The 17,699-nt window shown below is 35.5% G+C and overlaps 1 protein-coding gene across 4 annotated transcripts; it reads right to left on the bottom strand.

Annotated features, from left to right (window-relative positions):
- Positions 1 to 1,242: 1,242 nt before the first annotated feature.
- micall1a (MICAL-like 1a) lies at positions 1,243 to 17,627 on the bottom strand. 4 transcript variants are annotated; one of them, XM_067374788.1, is made up of 17 exons: positions 17,080 to 17,166; positions 16,002 to 16,050; positions 15,262 to 15,325; positions 14,958 to 15,099; positions 12,085 to 12,185; positions 9,810 to 9,934; positions 9,024 to 9,580; positions 8,857 to 8,923; positions 7,832 to 8,220; positions 6,495 to 6,856; positions 5,740 to 5,874; positions 5,460 to 5,586; positions 5,092 to 5,182; positions 4,165 to 4,238; positions 3,916 to 4,030; positions 3,698 to 3,744; positions 1,243 to 3,603 (listed from the first exon to the last, which is right to left on the bottom strand). In XM_067374788.1, the coding sequence occupies exons 4-17, from the start codon at positions 15,040 to 15,042 to the stop codon at positions 3,479 to 3,481; spliced, it is 2,400 nt and encodes a 799-aa protein (XP_067230889.1). In that variant the 5' UTR covers positions 15,043 to 15,099; positions 15,262 to 15,325; positions 16,002 to 16,050; positions 17,080 to 17,166; the 3' UTR covers positions 1,243 to 3,478. The 4 variants fall into 4 exon arrangements, with proteins under 4 accessions (XP_067230889.1, XP_067230886.1, XP_067230888.1 ...); XM_067374785.1 differs by lacking the exon at positions 15,262 to 15,325 and having other exon boundaries at positions 17,080 to 17,627; XM_067374787.1 differs by lacking the exon at positions 15,262 to 15,325 and having other exon boundaries at positions 6,495 to 6,814; positions 17,080 to 17,627.
- Between the last annotated feature and the right edge of the window lie 72 nt (positions 17,628 to 17,699).

The following is a 17,699-nucleotide window of genomic DNA, read 5'->3' as shown; positions in this document are numbered from 1 at the left end:
TTAATATTGCATATTCTCTTCATGTCAGAGTCTTTAAAGAGTGAGGAACATCTATTATTGTATAACATCAAAAACGTGCATACAGCTACCATTTATGTGAGTTACAGTCTTTTTTTGTTCTTTTATTAAAAGGGTTTAGACTCATTTGAATGTTCTCTCTCATTTTAACATTTTTCTGTCATCGATGTTTCTTGGTGCACAGCTGTCTGGTCACTAATGACATTTCAGAGGGTCATTAGGTACAAGTTTGATGATTTCTTACACTTTAGGTAGGTATAGTACGTTGACCTAAAATTTGCACTGAAATCCAAAACATGTTTCTGAATTTCTGCTATGAACTAGTATTCTGTCAGTAAATACCATTAAAATTTAGTGTTATAACAATATCTTTTAACAATGTTAATTATTTCAATATTAATCTGTTAAATATTAATCATACTAAATACACTGCCTGACCAAAAACATCTAGGATTAGATCATCATTGCAGTGATTGATATATTTCAATATGTATATTTCAATATATAACTCGTAACTGATGCGGTGTAGCTTTTCATTTCTTAAACAACCATGTCGGAAGATGTATCTATATTCCAGGATGACAATGGCAAAAATTATTGGGCTCAAACTGTGAAAGAGTGGTTCAGGGAGCATGAGGAATCATTTTCACAAATGAAGTGGCCAGCACAGAGTCCTGACCTTAACCTCATTGAAAGCCTTTGGGATGTACTGAAGTAGAGGGTGTACAGTGTTTTGACTGTCAATACAAAATCTCAGCCAAAAATTAATGCATTTCTTAATGGAAATAAATGTTGTGATTTTGCATAAGGTTGTCGAAACAATGCCATGATGAATGTAGGCTGTAATCAAATCTAAAGGCTGACCCACAAAATACTTTTTTTAGCCAGTCAGTCTATGAATCAGTATTAATCATACTACTAAAATTAATGTGTATATAAAAATGTTGTCCGGGGTAGGGTTGCACCAGCTGTTAGTAAGTTCTTATTGAAATTGGAACATAAATTCCACACTAGAGGCTTAGTAACTACTAGTTAGTTTGTAACTAACCCTGTACTTTTTGTAATTTTGTTCTGAAAGCAGGAGATAGTAAGTCGTAAGCTAGTCGTAAAGTAATGCATAGTCACACAATATGAAAATTACTTTCAATGTTCCAATAGTGCATTTCAGTTTATCATCTTTAAGTGGAGTCTAACTTCTTTTGTCCTAAGTAACTAATGGTAAAGTTGTTTCTATTGAAATACTTTTTTTTTTTTTTTTTTTTTTTTACGTAAATATTATAAATAACAAAATAAAAATTTGTAAATACAAATAACAAATTAGTAAGAAGCAATAAATAGTAATGCAAAAAACAAAAACAAATTACATTTATTTTGGCACAGAGTGATACACACAGAGGTGCGCTGTTTAGATCAGGTTCATGTTGGAGAGCTCCAAGTAATTTATTTTTTAAAAGTGTAAACAAATGTAAACATCAACAATCTTATGTCTAAAGGATTCCATTATGTCAGATAAAGCATGAGCTTATTGATGCAATTCAATCAATCTGCTATTTTGTTCCAGTCGTTACTCCTGGTTGGAGGCTTTCGCAAATTTTATTGTACTAAAGATTACAAACAAATGTACAGTTACATTTAATGTTGCATTGCTCAAATATTTAATACCATGCAAATAGTGCCTATTTACAACTTTTTTTTTTAAAGCACAGCTGGTGCAACCTGACCCAGGCAGATAAAAATCTGATATGCATTTATAATCGCCATTCTGAATCCGTTTCTCACAAAATCATTATATATATATATATAAAATTTATTTTCTTAATGCCGTGAGTTTAGGCGAGAGAGGTTTAGTTAAAAAAAAAAAAAAACTAAAGATGTTTGAGATTATTTTTTTTCTAAAAACCTTAGAACTAAATTTGGATTTACTTTTAAAAACCTCTTCAAAAGAATCAATAGAATAAAACATTTTTCTTAAAAAGTGTTACAGTCCAGTAAAATATGTTTAATGGACAGTGGATTTAGGCAAGATGGACACTTTGGATAATTTTCTCATGAAAGCAAAAATGTATGTGTTAAGGCTCCGGTATACTTCAAATGAAGTTCTTTTTCATTCTTCGTTTAAGGGTAAAACGAAGTTCGAAATGCGTGACCAGCGATATACTGTAAACGAACATCTGACACCGCCCACACTGCTGAGATCGACGTTTAGATGAATATTTAAATATGTCCCATGCACTTTCTTCTCAGTAACAAAATAAACACAACAAAAATGAGAAAACAGCAAGCATTTATTATTGAAAGCATAAGAAAAACGTCTTATCATAACACCATGGGAATGTTATCACGAGCTCTGCAAAGTAGCACTCCAGTCACATCACGTCTTCATATAGCACTTTATTAAATAGATTGCTTAAAATCAAGCAGCTTTACAGTATCAAACATGAAAACAGTGTTAGTGCCTCATTTTTTTTTTTTACAAAAGCACAACACATTTTGTACTAAAGCGCACACCTCCTGTTACGTTATCGTCACTGACCAATGGTAGCACGAAGGTGTTTTGCAGCTGGAGCGAACTTTACCTGAAAGTTCGCTCTGGCAAGCCGTTTCGAACTTCCAAAAAGAACACAAAACGAACTTCGTTTTGGCCTGATTTTGTTCGAAATGACGTCACATCAGTTCGTTCTTTGATTTCGTTTGAAGTATACCGGAGCCTTTAGTCTTGAGTGTCCTATCCGGCATATTGTATAAACAACTTGATCCCAGTGATTATTAAAAGGGAATATATGTTTTGTTCCAACATCTGGATTTAATTCATGTAATTTGTTGTTTAAGCACTGATCACAAAATCATAATATAATTATGCCCAGCACTATTATAAACTGAAAGATTAGTAATTCATTTCTGCTTTCAACTCAGCAATACTTCTATAATTATTGATGAAAGGGCTGGATTGGGCCTGAAAATTTTCACAACTACAAACTGTTTTTTTCACTCTTCATTGTGGACATAAATACAAGTAGCAGTACCTCTATGCAAATTAGAAATACATAAAAACTCAGAGAACCTGATTAAATTAGGATTAAAAACTGTTGAGTTTCCTCTGACTGTTACAATGAGTTTAAAAGAAAGGTATTATGTGTGAAACTTTCCCAGGGTTATTTTGGACTCTCAATATTTTCTCAATCACATTCAGTATCAGTTTTCTGTTACTGCAAATTGTACAGATAATATAATAAGATTATATAGTGGCTGAGCCTTTCAGGAGATTTTTTTTTTTTTAAGTCAAAAACTTAAGTTTTTACTCTTAAATATGCAGTAGTGCAGTAGTATATCAGTTCAGCTGCTACTACCTCAAAGGCAAATTTAACATTAACATAAATTTAACATTAATTAGACATAAGTAAAACTTTTACATTTAATAAATCTTTTAGATACTCTCTCAGTCAGTCAGTCAGTCCATCCTTCAACTGTTCTCTTTCCGGGGACTGTTGTCCTTTACTCCTTCATTCTTGGTGCTCAGTCGTTTCAAAACCTTCATGGGCTTAAATTTCCCTGCTTTCTTCTTCTGCTCACCCTGTCCATGAAACTCTGACCAAAAAAAAAAAGAAGAATCAATGCATGATGTATTAGTATGAATGAGGTGTAAAGTGACAAAGTCAGAGAGAAGTGAAATACAACTGACCTTTTTTCTTTAACATAGCAGCAACTAGTTTGTCTTCCTCCTCTTCCCTAAAGAAGAAATTATGGAACTCCTCAAAACAGCATGCAAACGTGATACTAATAACAAAGTAACTTTCTATTTCATATGAAATTTACAGAAAAACAGCTAAGAAAAAAATAGCACGGATACTTAAGCTCAGGTTCAGTCTGAATCAGAGTTCATGTGCATTGACCGATTACCTCTGTCTGTCCATATCCATGTTGTTAACAATCTGGTTCCTCTGCTCAATTATAGTGACAAGTTCTGCCATCAATTGCTTTTCCCTGTCTTTGTCTTCTTCCGTCCATTCTTTCTCTATCAGAGACGTAAGCAGTCGAGACAGAGATAAAGGAGGGATAGAATAAGGAATGCAGTTATTTGGAGAAAGGAGGAGGATTTAGTGACAGGGATAGGTCAATCAATCTCACTGTTTTCACGTTGTTTCATACCTGGCTTGTTAAGTAAGCATCTAAGCTCATATTCCACATCGGCCTGCCTCTCTTCCAGGTTCTGCTGCTTAGCTCTAAAATTCAGACAGTCATCAGACACAGATTTGTTCTTGTTTCATATTTAACTCTACCCAAACTTCCATCTTCCAAGGTGTTACATTATTATTATTATTATTATTATTATTATTATTATTATATTGACAGCTCTGTGGACAGGAACTTTGAGAACCGCTGCCATAGCAAGGTACTGAAGTCAACACTTCATCACCTTACTGGCAATTTCAGTGCTATCCTGCATTCTAATGTCTGTTTCATACTGTGAAAAATCTATCAAGCTGTTTTGATAGATGGAAATTGAGAGTCATTGCAAACTTGATCATCATGGAATCTTATGTACATGAGGATGAAGATCAAATTTACATCACAACAGTAAATAAATTTAAATATATCTCCCAACCAGCAGTGTGTTGCTGCTTCAATCGTGTGCAGTGAAAGTTCAAAAGTTTTTGATTAGCTTTGACTAGCTTGTATTAATAAGGCGACTGAAAAGAAAAGTCTTAGCTGAAATGTCAATGAACAGAGACATCAGATAAATTGCTAAATATACACTGACAGAACATTTGATAGCATCTAAGTGTTAAGAAAGACATTATCACCCTTCTCTCTAGGTATAACTGTGTGCATAGTGGTGTTAAATTGATTTTCTAGCATTGTATAGGTTCATTTTAATGGTATGTGTACTATTCAGTTATAAATGTAGATTGGAGATTTTTGCATTATACAATTTGCTAATGGATACCATGACATACATGGCATACAAGTGTGGCCTCACACTGAAAAAAATTAAGAACCACTGTGCTATAGTATGTTAATGTAGCATATTATTGGTGTTGTAGCAGATTAAATGAATGCCAACAGTGCACTTACGTGTAGACCAGTTCAGCCTCTCTCCGTACCAGTAAGTGCTTCTCATGAATCAAAGTGAACCAGTCAACAAGTAGATGTTCCTCCTCATCATCTGAAATGACAGAGAATAAAATCAATAAAAACACAGCCAGAACAGAGTGGATTTTTATGAAGATCAGCCCAAGTTTTGAGTTCTTAGACTGGGGCTCAGTCTCAAGCTGATCAGCCTCTATAAACCACACAAACTGCTTCTCTCTTTAGCTGAGCTACAAGTAAGAAACCTTTACATAACCTGGCTGAGTGCAGTTACTGTTCACAGTATGAAAGATGGTAATAAGTACACCTACAAAGAATTCAATAAAACACCATTGACAAATCAGTTCTCTTACCATTTGAACATTCTCGTAAGCTCTTCTCCAGATCCACCCCTCTCTGCTCCAGTTCATCCAACCGTTTCTCCAGATCACTCATCTCAACATGGATATCTTCTACTGGGATATACTGGTCTGACTGAACCTACCAAATACGATGACAGGACAAGTAGTTATAAATTATATATGCCACAGTTATACAGTAGTTCCTTTCTTAAAATAGTCAAAACAAAACCCAACAAATTCATGATGCTAAACTACAAAAAAAAAAAGCAAGAGGATGTCTCTTGTGCCTCACTTTGCGTTTAATGAGAGGAAATCCATGTCCAGGAGCAGGAGGTCTTGCAGGACGGGGCCCTCTTGGGGGTCTGGGTACAAAAGAGCTGACAGAAGTGGTCGTCTTCCGATTAAATGGATTCTCTTTACAAGTGCGCTGAAGATGACAATGATGAGAGAGCACAAAACAAAGAATTAAGAAAGGAAAGCTCCTGGATTCAGGAGGATTTCTTGGATCAAAGATGTGAAAAGTTGTAATGAAATCTGACACACCCTTGTTTTCTGTACTGCCCCCTTTTTTTAATGAAATATTTTTGCAACAAAAAATCTTTTACATTTCTCAGCTAATTTTAAAGCAGTTTAGAGAGTCACAACAAACAAAGGTAAATTACACTTCCTAGCTTAGCCACTGTCCAATAACTGCATAAAAACAAGCCAAGCATGCGTTATTAGTTCTAATGTACCACTTTCAATGCTTTTGTATTAGTAATAATCATTTTTCGGATGTTGAATCTGTGGCATAAGAAAGTGGCTCTAACATAAGGGCTGCATTTTTGGGACAAAAAAAATTATTGATGTGGCAACTGGTATAAACGGAATAACTGATCATTTTAATTTGGAATATAAAAACAGACAGTTAATTTAAACAGAACAAACCATTTTTGACTATATTTGTGATCAAGTACACTATGCTAAGTTTTGTTTCAAGAACACAAAAATGTCTTGATTGATTTGAAATTTTGAAAAGCAGTGTACAGTCTTGACAGTAAACCTAACCTTGCCTGGAGTGCTGGGTGTCTGTGAAGAGGGTGAAAGTTTTAGTCCTGCAGAGAGACAGGATGGAGGTGTTCTCATGCTGCGATTGGTTTGTGGGGTGGCGGGTGCTGAGCTGGTATTGGTAGGTGGTGGTGGAGGAGACAGGTTTGGAGAACAGTGAGGCTGAAGCTCAGTTGTTGGGGACAGGGCAGAAGTAGGAGTGTTGATTGATGGTTCAGACACACTCTTGGTGAACAAATGGTCCTGTTCGTTAGCAGCAGGTTGCTGGGGGACTGCACTGTAGTCTGAGGAAGAGGAGGAAAGGCTCTCTGTGCTCAGAGCTAGAGAAGAAGCAGGAGAGGAAGTCTGAGATGAAGGAAAAGCTAAAGAACAGCATGAAAGAGACAACCCAGGAAAAAGATATATAACAGAAAATACAGACATGAGTAGTTAGACAACTTCAATATCATGTAACAAAGTGGTTCTCAAACAGGGGCCAGATCCCACAAGGGGGCGGGGCCTCAGCAAACATTTGTTTACTATGGTAGTCATTAGTCAATATGAGGAGAGATCTGTTTGGTTACTGATATTCTTCCAAATATATTTCTTTTTGTTCAGCAGAAGAAAGAAATTCATACAGGTTTGGAATCACTCGAGGGTGAGTAAATGATGACAGAATTTTCATTTTTGAGTGAACTATCCCTTTAATACTATATTTCTGTGGGCTGCAATATTGCACTATAGTGTGACTGTATGAAAACTATATTTTTTCTTATTTTTACCCTCAATAACTATTGTTTTTATTGAAGAAAAACTTCAGGAATCACTAAATGAATCATGGTTGGTTCATTTTAATATATAAATACTATAACACCTGTTAAATGGATAGTTAACAAAAAGTAACAAATGAAAATCCTCAAGTTGTTCCAAACCTGTATGAATTTTCTTTCTTCTGCTGAACGCAAAATATGATATTTTGAAGAATGTCAGTAACCAAACAGTTGCCCCATTGACTTTCATGGTATTTTATTATTTTTTCATACTATGGAAGTCAATAGGGCTTTTCACACTTGAAATAGTTAACCCTGGGTCATTCTAAATGGAATCCTGGGTTATCTTACTTCACATTTCACACTGCTTATAATTTACCCGGGGTTAACAATTTATCCTGGGAATTCGTAAGCTGACATTTCACATTGTACATTCCTAAACCCTGGGTTAACGTTCTTATTTGCATATTTGTAGAGTCAGTGTCATTGATTAGATAAATGTTTGGTTTATTAGACATGGCTACAATTAAAATTCAGTCTTGCCTGTAAAGCAAAATGTATGGTGTCAAGACACTGTAAGAAACTAACCTGATGTAGAAGAATTTGGAGCTTTGGGTGCTGGTCTCTTCTTTCTTCTGACACTAACAGGACTTTCTGAAGGGGCGGGACTTTGTCTTCTTGTGTTCCCACCTGCGACTTCAGCAGCCTGAGTGATGCTATACCAGGGATGACTAGCCACTACAGGACCAGGGGGATCTTCAAGACCTGTTTCTGGCTCCTCTTCCTTCTCATCTTCAAAGGGATTTGGAGGAGTGGATGGTCTTGATCCCTCCTCTTTTAGGGAAGGAGATGAACCAGTGCAGGGAGGGGCTATACCTGTGGGTGGGCGAGGTGCTGGTTTCTTCTTTGTTTCTGACTGCACCAGTGCCAGCCAGGGTGGGTCTTTTGGTTTAGGAGTGTCACTCGCCTTGGTAGAGCTGGGAATGGAATGCATTACAACCACTGAGTGGAAATCACTCAGGAAATCACTAAGTTCTATTCATGTTTTTGAAGGAAGTCTCTTATGCTCATCAAGGATGCATTTTTGTGGAAACTGTGATACACTACCATTCAAAATTGTACGATTTAAGAAAGAAAGAGATGCATACTTTTATTCAGCAATGCTGCATTAAATTGCTCAAATGTGACAGTAAAGACATTTATAAAGTTACACATGATTTCTATTTCAAATAAATGCTATATGTTTTACTTTCTATTCATCAAAGAAAAAAAATGTATCACAGTTTCCACAAATATATTAATCAGCAAAACTCTTTTCCACATTGATAATAATAGGAACTATTATTAATAACTGAGCACCATATCAGCACAGGAATGATTCAAGGATTAAACCACAGGAATAAACCAATTACATTTTAAAATGTATTAAACTATAAACAAGTTCTTTTAAATTGTAATAAAGTTTCACAATGTTACTGTTTTTACAAATGTCAAAAAAAAATTTAGACGGTAGTGAACAAGAAACATGAAAAAGAAACAAAACCTGAACAACAATCAAAGACACAAGTGCACAAAAAAAGATATAGCAGAGGAGATGTCAGGAATTATATTACCGGACAGGTGAGTGCAATCTTTCTCTTGGCACAGGAACTTGAGAAATTTGAATGTCAGCAGCAGCTTCTAGTTTCACAATTAATAGATGAAAACATTTTACAGATGTAAAACATGTAAATAACTCGTGAAATTGTGGCCAATTTTATGTTAGACAATTTTTGCTCACCACTGACAGTAGGATTTTCAGAGGGTCTGGGTGGGCGTTGCCTCGGGACAGGGCGAGGGGCAGGGGTGGCCTCAAATACCCGTCTAGGCGCTGGTACTGGTCGACCCTCTGCCCCCTGCACTTTGGTTGTTGGCCTGTCACCATTTGCCACATTATCGGCTAGCTTTTGGTCTTCTTTTTGGGTGTCTTGATCCTCCTCTTCAGATTCATCAAAAGGATTTGGTGGACTAGAAGAACGCGGTTCTCTGTGCTCTGTCTCGACAGTTGAACTGCTATCTGACTGCTCTTTTACCGCTTCTTCTATTTCACTTATTTCCTTTTCTTTTCTCTCTGGGGTGATCTCAACATCGCTGTGTGATGCTTTAGATTCTAAACTTTTACTGTGTGTATCTTTTGGGCTTGTTGAGGTTAATGTGACTAGTCGATTACTCATATCTGAATGACCATTCTTATTGTTGGAGACAGATCTGGTGAAGTGGTGTGTGCAAACTAATGATCCAGGATCCTCTGTGAACTTGTAAGATCCAGGCAGTAAAGTTCTGCTGCATTCCCTACATCTGAAATTAAAGCAGAAAATCTCACTCAAAAAAGTGATGACAACAGAAGGAATGACTAATGTTATTTTTTGCACTATAAGCTTTAAAAGATAATTCCATAATTTATTCTTGTTTCAAGAATCCAAATTTAGAATATCCTGAGAGGAAATCTAGGTGGCATTACATCAAGAGACAAAAGAAACAACTGTGCGTCTGATGCAGATATGATGCTAGGTAGTCGACCAGTCACCTGAAGCAGTTCCGATGATAAAGTTTGCCATCAATGAGGATCCTCTGTACTAGGTGAACATGCTTTCCACATACTGAACAGGTGCTGCTCAGAGTACTGCGTTTTGATTGGCTATCTGCACCCGACTGCGTAGCACCAAGTACCAGGACGAGGATGGAAGGTAGAAAAACAGGGAGAGGTAGGAGGAAGGATGGTAAGATCCATTGATGTCTATTTAGAACCACATTGCTTATTTTTTTCTACTTTGTTAATACATTGTACTGTAGAAATATATACAGAACCAACAAAATACTTAACATTAGGTATTAGAAAATAAAAATTTGTACAAATTGTCTTAAAAGGGATAGTTCACCCAAAAATGAAAGTTCTGTCATCGATCACTCACCCTCATGTTGTTCCAAACCCGTAAGACTTTCGTTCATTTCAGAACACTAAGGAAGATCTTTTTGATGAAATCTGAGACTTTTCTGTCTCTACATTGACAGCTACGCAACTACCACTTTGACGCTTCAAAAAGTTCATAAAGAGATCTTAAAAATAATCCAATACGAATTGAGTGGTTTAGTCCAAATTTTCTGAAGAGACAGGATCGCTTTATATGGTTTGTACTCGTGCGTCATTCAGGTTTGTTTGAGCTTCTGTTTATGTTCACTGATCAATGTTAAAATGTGAATGAAAGCCTAAATTCAATCTATTCATCGGATAAAGCGATCGAGTCTCTTCAGAAAATTTGGACTAAGCCTCTCAATTCATATGGATTAGTTGTACAATCTTTTTATGAACTTTTTGAAGAGTCAAAGTGTCAGTTGCATAGCTGTCGATAGAGAGTACAGAAAGCTCTCAGATTTCATCAAAAATATTTTCATTTGTGTTCAGAAGATGAACGAAAGTCTTACGGGTTATTAAAAATTTGTAAAAGATTTTGTAAGCAAACTATGTAGTTGTGCTTGGAGTCAATTGTATTATTTGTGATAATAACATGACGCAACATGCCAAATAGTGCGGACATAAGTTTTGGCCAGGCAGTCATACAAAAAAATTATGGTAACATGTTACAATAAAGTTTCATTAGTTAACATTAGTTGACTACTTTAGTTAGTCATTATGAAATCAAAAGTGACCCTATTTACTTTGTTAGCGCATATTACTAGTCTTGTGGTGAAGAATTAATCCGTGCAAGTTAATACACAAAAAAAAATTGTTTGTCATGGAAATCTTTAATCAAAATCTGACAAGTTCTTCCCAATCTGGAATGGCATTCCTTCTCTGATGCTGTCAGTTTGACGGCTTGGGTTGAAAATGCTTAAACCACTCCCCTCCAACCGTTAGTCTGCTATGAGCCAGAGATGGAGAGGAGGAGCGCTAAAGTAAAACCCTGCCGTCTAGTCAATATTCTGTTTCACTTGGAAATACATCACAACACCGGTTCACGGGGACTTTAACATGAACTAAGAATGAACAATACTTGTACAGCAGTGGTTCTCAAACCTGTCCTGGAGTACCACCAGCCCTGCACATTTTGTATATCTCCCACATCCATCACACCTGATTCAACTCATGAGTTCATTCAACTGCAAAACCTGAACTGGGTGTGTCAGATATAGGGAGACATACAAAATGTGCAGGGTTTGAGAACCACTGTTCTACAGCATTTATTAATCTTAGTTAATGTTAATTACAACATTTACTAATACATTATTAAAATCAAGAGTTGTATTTGTTAACATTAAATAATGCACTGTGAAGTAATATGAACAAACTAAGAACAGCTGTATTTTTATTAACTAACGTTAACAAACATTAACAAATACAGTAACAAATGCATTGCTCATGGTTAGTTCATGTTAGTTAATATATCAACTAATGTTAACAAATGAACCTTATTGTAGAGTGTTACCAAAATATCTAATTTGTAGGATCATTAAAAACAATAAATCCCCTCTGGGCATTACTTTTGGCCACTACTGCATAGGGTGGACAAATGACCCCTTTCTGGAGAAGCAAAATTAGATTTGGTGCCCTCTCTTAATTCGTACAGCTCACCAATATCTACCTAAAATCAAATACATAATTTGGCTCTGCCGGCTGATTTGCCAACTTAAATAAAGCAAATGGCAATAGCAGTCTTTTGCTCTAAATACATGGAATCAGGCTAAAATTGATCTCCTTGCTCTCCGGATAATTTATCTCTGTATACAGTATTGTTAGGTATACGGCTACCCAGAGAATTAGATTTTAAAAAGAAATAGAACAAGAAAAAGTCTGTCTTCTTTACCTCAGTCTGAGCGTCACGGTCCTCTAGTGGAGCAAATGGTCTCTTTATGGCTGGTTTAATGTGGCCAGGACCACCAGGGATCTTTATGCATGGGGGGACAGCTGAATAGAGGATAAAAACAGGTTATTCAGTAGCATGTGTCCAGCATTTTTATTTTCTACATTAACTGTACTAACTACTAAAATGCAACTCCAGTTCATACACCTAGACATAAAATATGTACAGCATGGATGAGTTATTTGTGCAAAAAGCAAAGCTGGTTTGTTTGCTTGCACCACCCAATGGTTAGTGTGGCATAACCAATTTCACTAAGCCACGCAATATATATATATATATATATATATATATATATATATATATATATATATATATATATATATATACACACACACACACACACACACACACACACACATTTTATATATATATATATATATATATATATATATATATATATATATATATTAGTGATTTTTATGCTGGAAAAATACAAAGTGGGCTGATTATTCTCCACCCACTGTGCCTGTTGGCCAAAAAATGTCTCACCCTGATTGTATTGAATAAGAATTTTCCGATAATTTAACATGGCGTGGTTGAAATTGGTTATGCCACACTAACCATTGGCGATTCATATCGATATTGAATGCGATATTGCGTGGCTTATTAGTGAACTACGGCTCTGTCTATTAAATGCCGCTCCATTTGAAAGCAGGTGATGGCGATTTAGCGGTAATCAGGGAACCGGCTTTACTGACGAAATGCGCGTGACAAAAGCATTCGATATATCGCCCAGCCCTAATATATATATATATATATATATATATATATATATATATATTTTTTATTTATCTATATATATATATATATATACACACACACACACACACACACAAAAAAGTCAAAAGCAAATGTCAAAAGCTGAAATCTAGATTTCTCTTTAAAATAACTAAAATTATGACTTTTTAAAACAGTCTAAAAAATAAACAGATTGGAAAAGACCCTAGTTCTTTCTGTTTTTCATTGTCCAAGTGGCCTTAGATCTCTTTTTGGTGTACTTACAAACTTATAAAGTCCCTTTTCCATTTAGGCTGTTTACGATGTAAGACTTCAGTCAGACTCGAAATTTCAGTTACACTTGCGGTGTCCTGTGTCTGTGACATCACATCCACTTGTTGCATACAGAAATATGTTGCAGAAAGCACTGCAGTTAGTTCACATCTGTGGCTATGATTTGAACGAGAAATGTATCTACAGAGGGTTTGGTTGTGTTGAAATTTGTATCTCTTAAATATCAATTAAACTACATAGTTTGAGCAAACTTGTAGCAAACTTTTCAAATTCATGAATCTCATGACACTACAGAGGATAAGCGGTTTGGAGAATGGATGGATTTAAGTAATTACAATTGACATTATAACTGAAATATGCCCCAGTTAACCATTAATGCTAAAGTTTTTAATCTTGTAAAATAAAAATAAAAAAAAGCACTTTAATTCAAATTTACAATTAAAAATAATGGCAAACTTTTAATTTTATTTTGCATAACACTTCTTCAAGTAGCAATTTTTGGATGTGTGTGTACGATTTGGGGACAATGATTTATTTTTCCTCCTCCAAAGTGATCATTTGCCCTAGGAAGACTTTTTTTTTTTTTTAATTATTGTGACTGTGCATTTGTCTGTGTGTTACTTCTAAATTGTTGAGAAGTGGTTAAGTAATGGGGCGAGGTTAGTAGACAATTATCTACACAGTACATCAGTGTTTCCCAACCCTGTTCCTGGAGGCACACCAAAACTACACATTTTCAAACTCTTCCTAATCAAACACACCTGATTCAACTCATCAGCTTGTTAGTCAAGACTTCAAGACCTGTAATATTGGATCAGATAATGCCCAGTTCACACTACATGATTTTAGCCTGATTTTGCCACGATTTGCTTAATGTAATCTTTCGTGGAGATTCGTAAACGACAATGGGCGTCGGGACGCACGATTCGATCGTTTTAGCTTGTGTGTCATAGTGGACGATGCCACGTCTGCAATGCTTCACGACAGAAAGACTAGCATGTTTAATTTTTTTTGGTCATCCACGACAAATTCCGTCACATGTGTGAAACAATACTCCTGCATTTATGCTGTTCAGCATGCATTATGATGTTTAGCGTGCATTATGATGTTCAGCATGCATTATGATGTTCAGCGTGCATTATGATGTTCAGCGTGCATTATGATGTTCAGCGTGCATTATGATGTTCAGCGTGCATTATGATGTTCAGCATGCATTATGATATTCAGCGTGCATTATGATGTTCAGCGTGCATTATGATGCACACTGCTAGCCATTGTTTGTTTATGCTCAGGGCACCTGTCGGTCGATAGTCCCGCCTACTCGATGGCATGCCGTTAAAGACGGCAAGCGATGAATGGTCAGGTAGCAACATGTTGTCTGACATGTTTCTTGTCCACATCATGACAAGATTTGACAAGGAGTCATAATCGAAAAAATATCTTGACTATCGTAACAAAAATATATGTAATAAAATACATAATGTAAAATTATTGTGGCTTAATTATGATTGTTCAAACTGAAAAAATTCTGCAAAATATCTCATGATGACAAAATTATACCCCACCACTTAAATGCATGATGATTAAAATTCCCATGCATTTTCTCATTTACAGCAGTAGATTTACTTGTGGCAACGTTGCAATAACTGCCCTAATAAATAAATGCCCTAAGGGCATTTTCACTGTCATGTTAGCACCAACTGTCATGTTGGACATGCACTTGTCTCTCTGGGTGCACGTGCTTGTGTGTGTAAATAAAATATCGCTATAAGTCAGCATATCTTTTTGCGGTGTTCAGTACTCACTCTGAGATTTGTTGGTGAAGTAGTTATAATACTGAGATACATAGGTAATGATGCTTAATCTGTCAGGCACTCTCATGGACACCATGTCTTCCGGATCCAACAGGGCTGGAATACCCAACTCACTCTCAGCAACCTCAAATGCCTTTGAAAAGAAAAGAGAAAGGTTGCATAACAGCAGAGCATGACCAACCAAAAACGGCACACAAAAAAAAACATTGGGTTACACTTTATTTTAAGGTGTCCTTGTTACAGTGTAATTATACATTTAAGTACCAATTAATAATAATTAACTACATGTACTTACTATAGGGTTGGAGATAGTATTAAGTTTGGTTTAGGGTTAGTTGCATGTAATCTTTGCAAGGACACTGTAAAATGAAGTGTTAAACTTTGTTATGGCACATACTGTCATAGTAAATACATGTAATACTGTAATAAAAAACTGCTGCTAAATGTCTTGTTTTAGAAGTATTTAGCATGTTTTGTCCAATAATGATGTTGTCCATATGCTTAGAAAGCTTTTCAGAATAGCTTTGTGTGATCAAAATGCTATTTTACTAATAGCAACAACCACATGACAAAACACTTGATATAACAAAACACTTATCTACCAATATCTACACTAGGAGTAAGTATCTGGTTCAACAGTTTACAGTTAACCATAGCCAATGTCAAAAATGGTTTTATAAACAATTCATTTAAAAGACTTTAATGAAAATGCATTTATTGGTAGACAGTAAAATAAATAGACATCTGTACAAAAAAATAGGTTTTAGTATGACTTTATTCAGTGTACACTTTTACATCACTGTTTATGCAAAGTCATAATGGACTGATGGACAGATTATTTATAACAAGTAAATTTACTCTATCATGTGACAAACATATAGGTGCTTTGCTGCAACCACTTCCTCTTTCTAGAGCTGTTCTGAAAAACCAACAGCTAGCTGTTGATTCTGCATAATGACACACATCAACAGTATAAGTCATTATTATAGCCTCCCTCTCTCATTATTTGTGGTCAGCTGTTTGTGTGATACTCACCAGACGGTTGTTTTCAAAGACATTTTCTTTTGAGAGGGAGTCAAAATCTCTAGGGGACAAAGAAACAAAAATTTGTTTAGCAATATCAAAAGTGCAAAGTCATGAATCACAAAAATCCCAATGTTTATTTAAAATATATAGGAATAGATGCTAATTCACTCCAATAAGTAACACAAATCATTTGGCTTTTTTTGTGTGTGACTTATGTTAATGTTCTTGTCTAAAAGCTGATTTTGCATATAAAAGCTGATATTGTCAGCATTTACAATTACACTAGAATACAGATAAAACCAATTCGACTGACTAAAAGTAACAAAAATGATTTTAATTAAATTGGCGTGAAATTCACATGCAATTTACTTTTACCTGTGATGTGATGTGTAAATTAAATCTCTCTTTAAAAGACACATTAAATAACCTGATGATGGTAAACATTATGCATTCTTCAGTATTTTTTTATTATTATTATTTAGTATTTATCTGCTGCCGAGTTGAAGTAACATTTAACAACAGTAAATAAATTATGCTAAGCTTTTTATTATACATGTTTAATTAACACAAAGGTTTTTTTTTTTTTTTAAATTGTACCTGTATCTTCTTATTGTGGACCTGTATAAACTCACATACACATTTATACAGCAGCAGTGTTTTCTCTTGCTGTAAAATTGTTTAAATTCATGCATTATGTTGATTGAAGTAGTAGACCTAATCTTTTAATTTTACTTAACTGTTTTAAGCTTTTGCACCACGATAAATGTCACTGTATGCACAAAACCAACTAAACATACTTTTTGTGTTTCACAGAAGAAAGAAAATCAGTTTGTAACAGCATGATGACAAAATTTCCACTTTGGTTGAACTATCCCTATGTGAACCAGACAGCGTGTCACTTCCTGTTTATTTCAAGTCACACCTAACAATAGCACAATACAAGCTACACCTCCATAAATCATATAAGGAAACAATGTTTCCATCTGTTAAAGATACCCTTTCTTATTTAAGATGATATTTCACCAGGTAAGTCATCTTCAGAGAAAATACAAACAAATGAAAGATGGAGTGTCAATAAGATGCTCACATGAGATCAGGTCTGTGTCTGTGGATGATGGCACAGAAGGCCAGTCCATCTCTGAAGGATGAAGACATGTTTGTAATGTTCACATCATTGTAACTTTCACACTGGTTCCTGCACCAGTCCTGCAAAGCTTTTAGAGAGCCCATGGTCGAGGTTCAATCCCAAATCCACACTTATAGCCTGGTCCGGATCTTGAAATGCACATAAAGACCCAAGAGTTCATGAGAAACCCATTTCCACATGTCTCTGTCCGGTACAGTTAGATCCTGCTGTCTGAAATCTCGCCGATTCAATTCGGTCAAAGTAAGCAGTATGGACAACGATCAGTAGAGCTTTGACCGGACTGTATTTAATCAACAAAAAAAAATCGACTGGAGTCAAACTCCAACTTGAGTTATAGGCTTGACTGCCCGTCTTCTAAAGAGTAAATGATACTTCAATACCTCAGCATTTAATTTCAAAATCGGTACAGCGGGATAAAGTAGGCCTAACAGTTAAATACTCTTTTAGGCGTAGCGTATACTGACGAATTTGGTGTGCAGACGCGTTTAGACTCGTATGGCAAGAGTTTCATTGTCAAAATAAAAGTCATGTCCGATTTAATGCAAAGCAAATCTTATAAA

The sequence above is a fragment of the Chanodichthys erythropterus genome, chromosome 21 (assembly GCF_024489055.1).
Source record: "Chanodichthys erythropterus isolate Z2021 chromosome 21, ASM2448905v1, whole genome shotgun sequence".
Taxonomy (NCBI): Eukaryota; Metazoa; Chordata; class Actinopteri; order Cypriniformes; family Xenocyprididae; genus Chanodichthys; species Chanodichthys erythropterus.
This window is presented reverse-complemented; position numbering and strand designations above follow the sequence as displayed.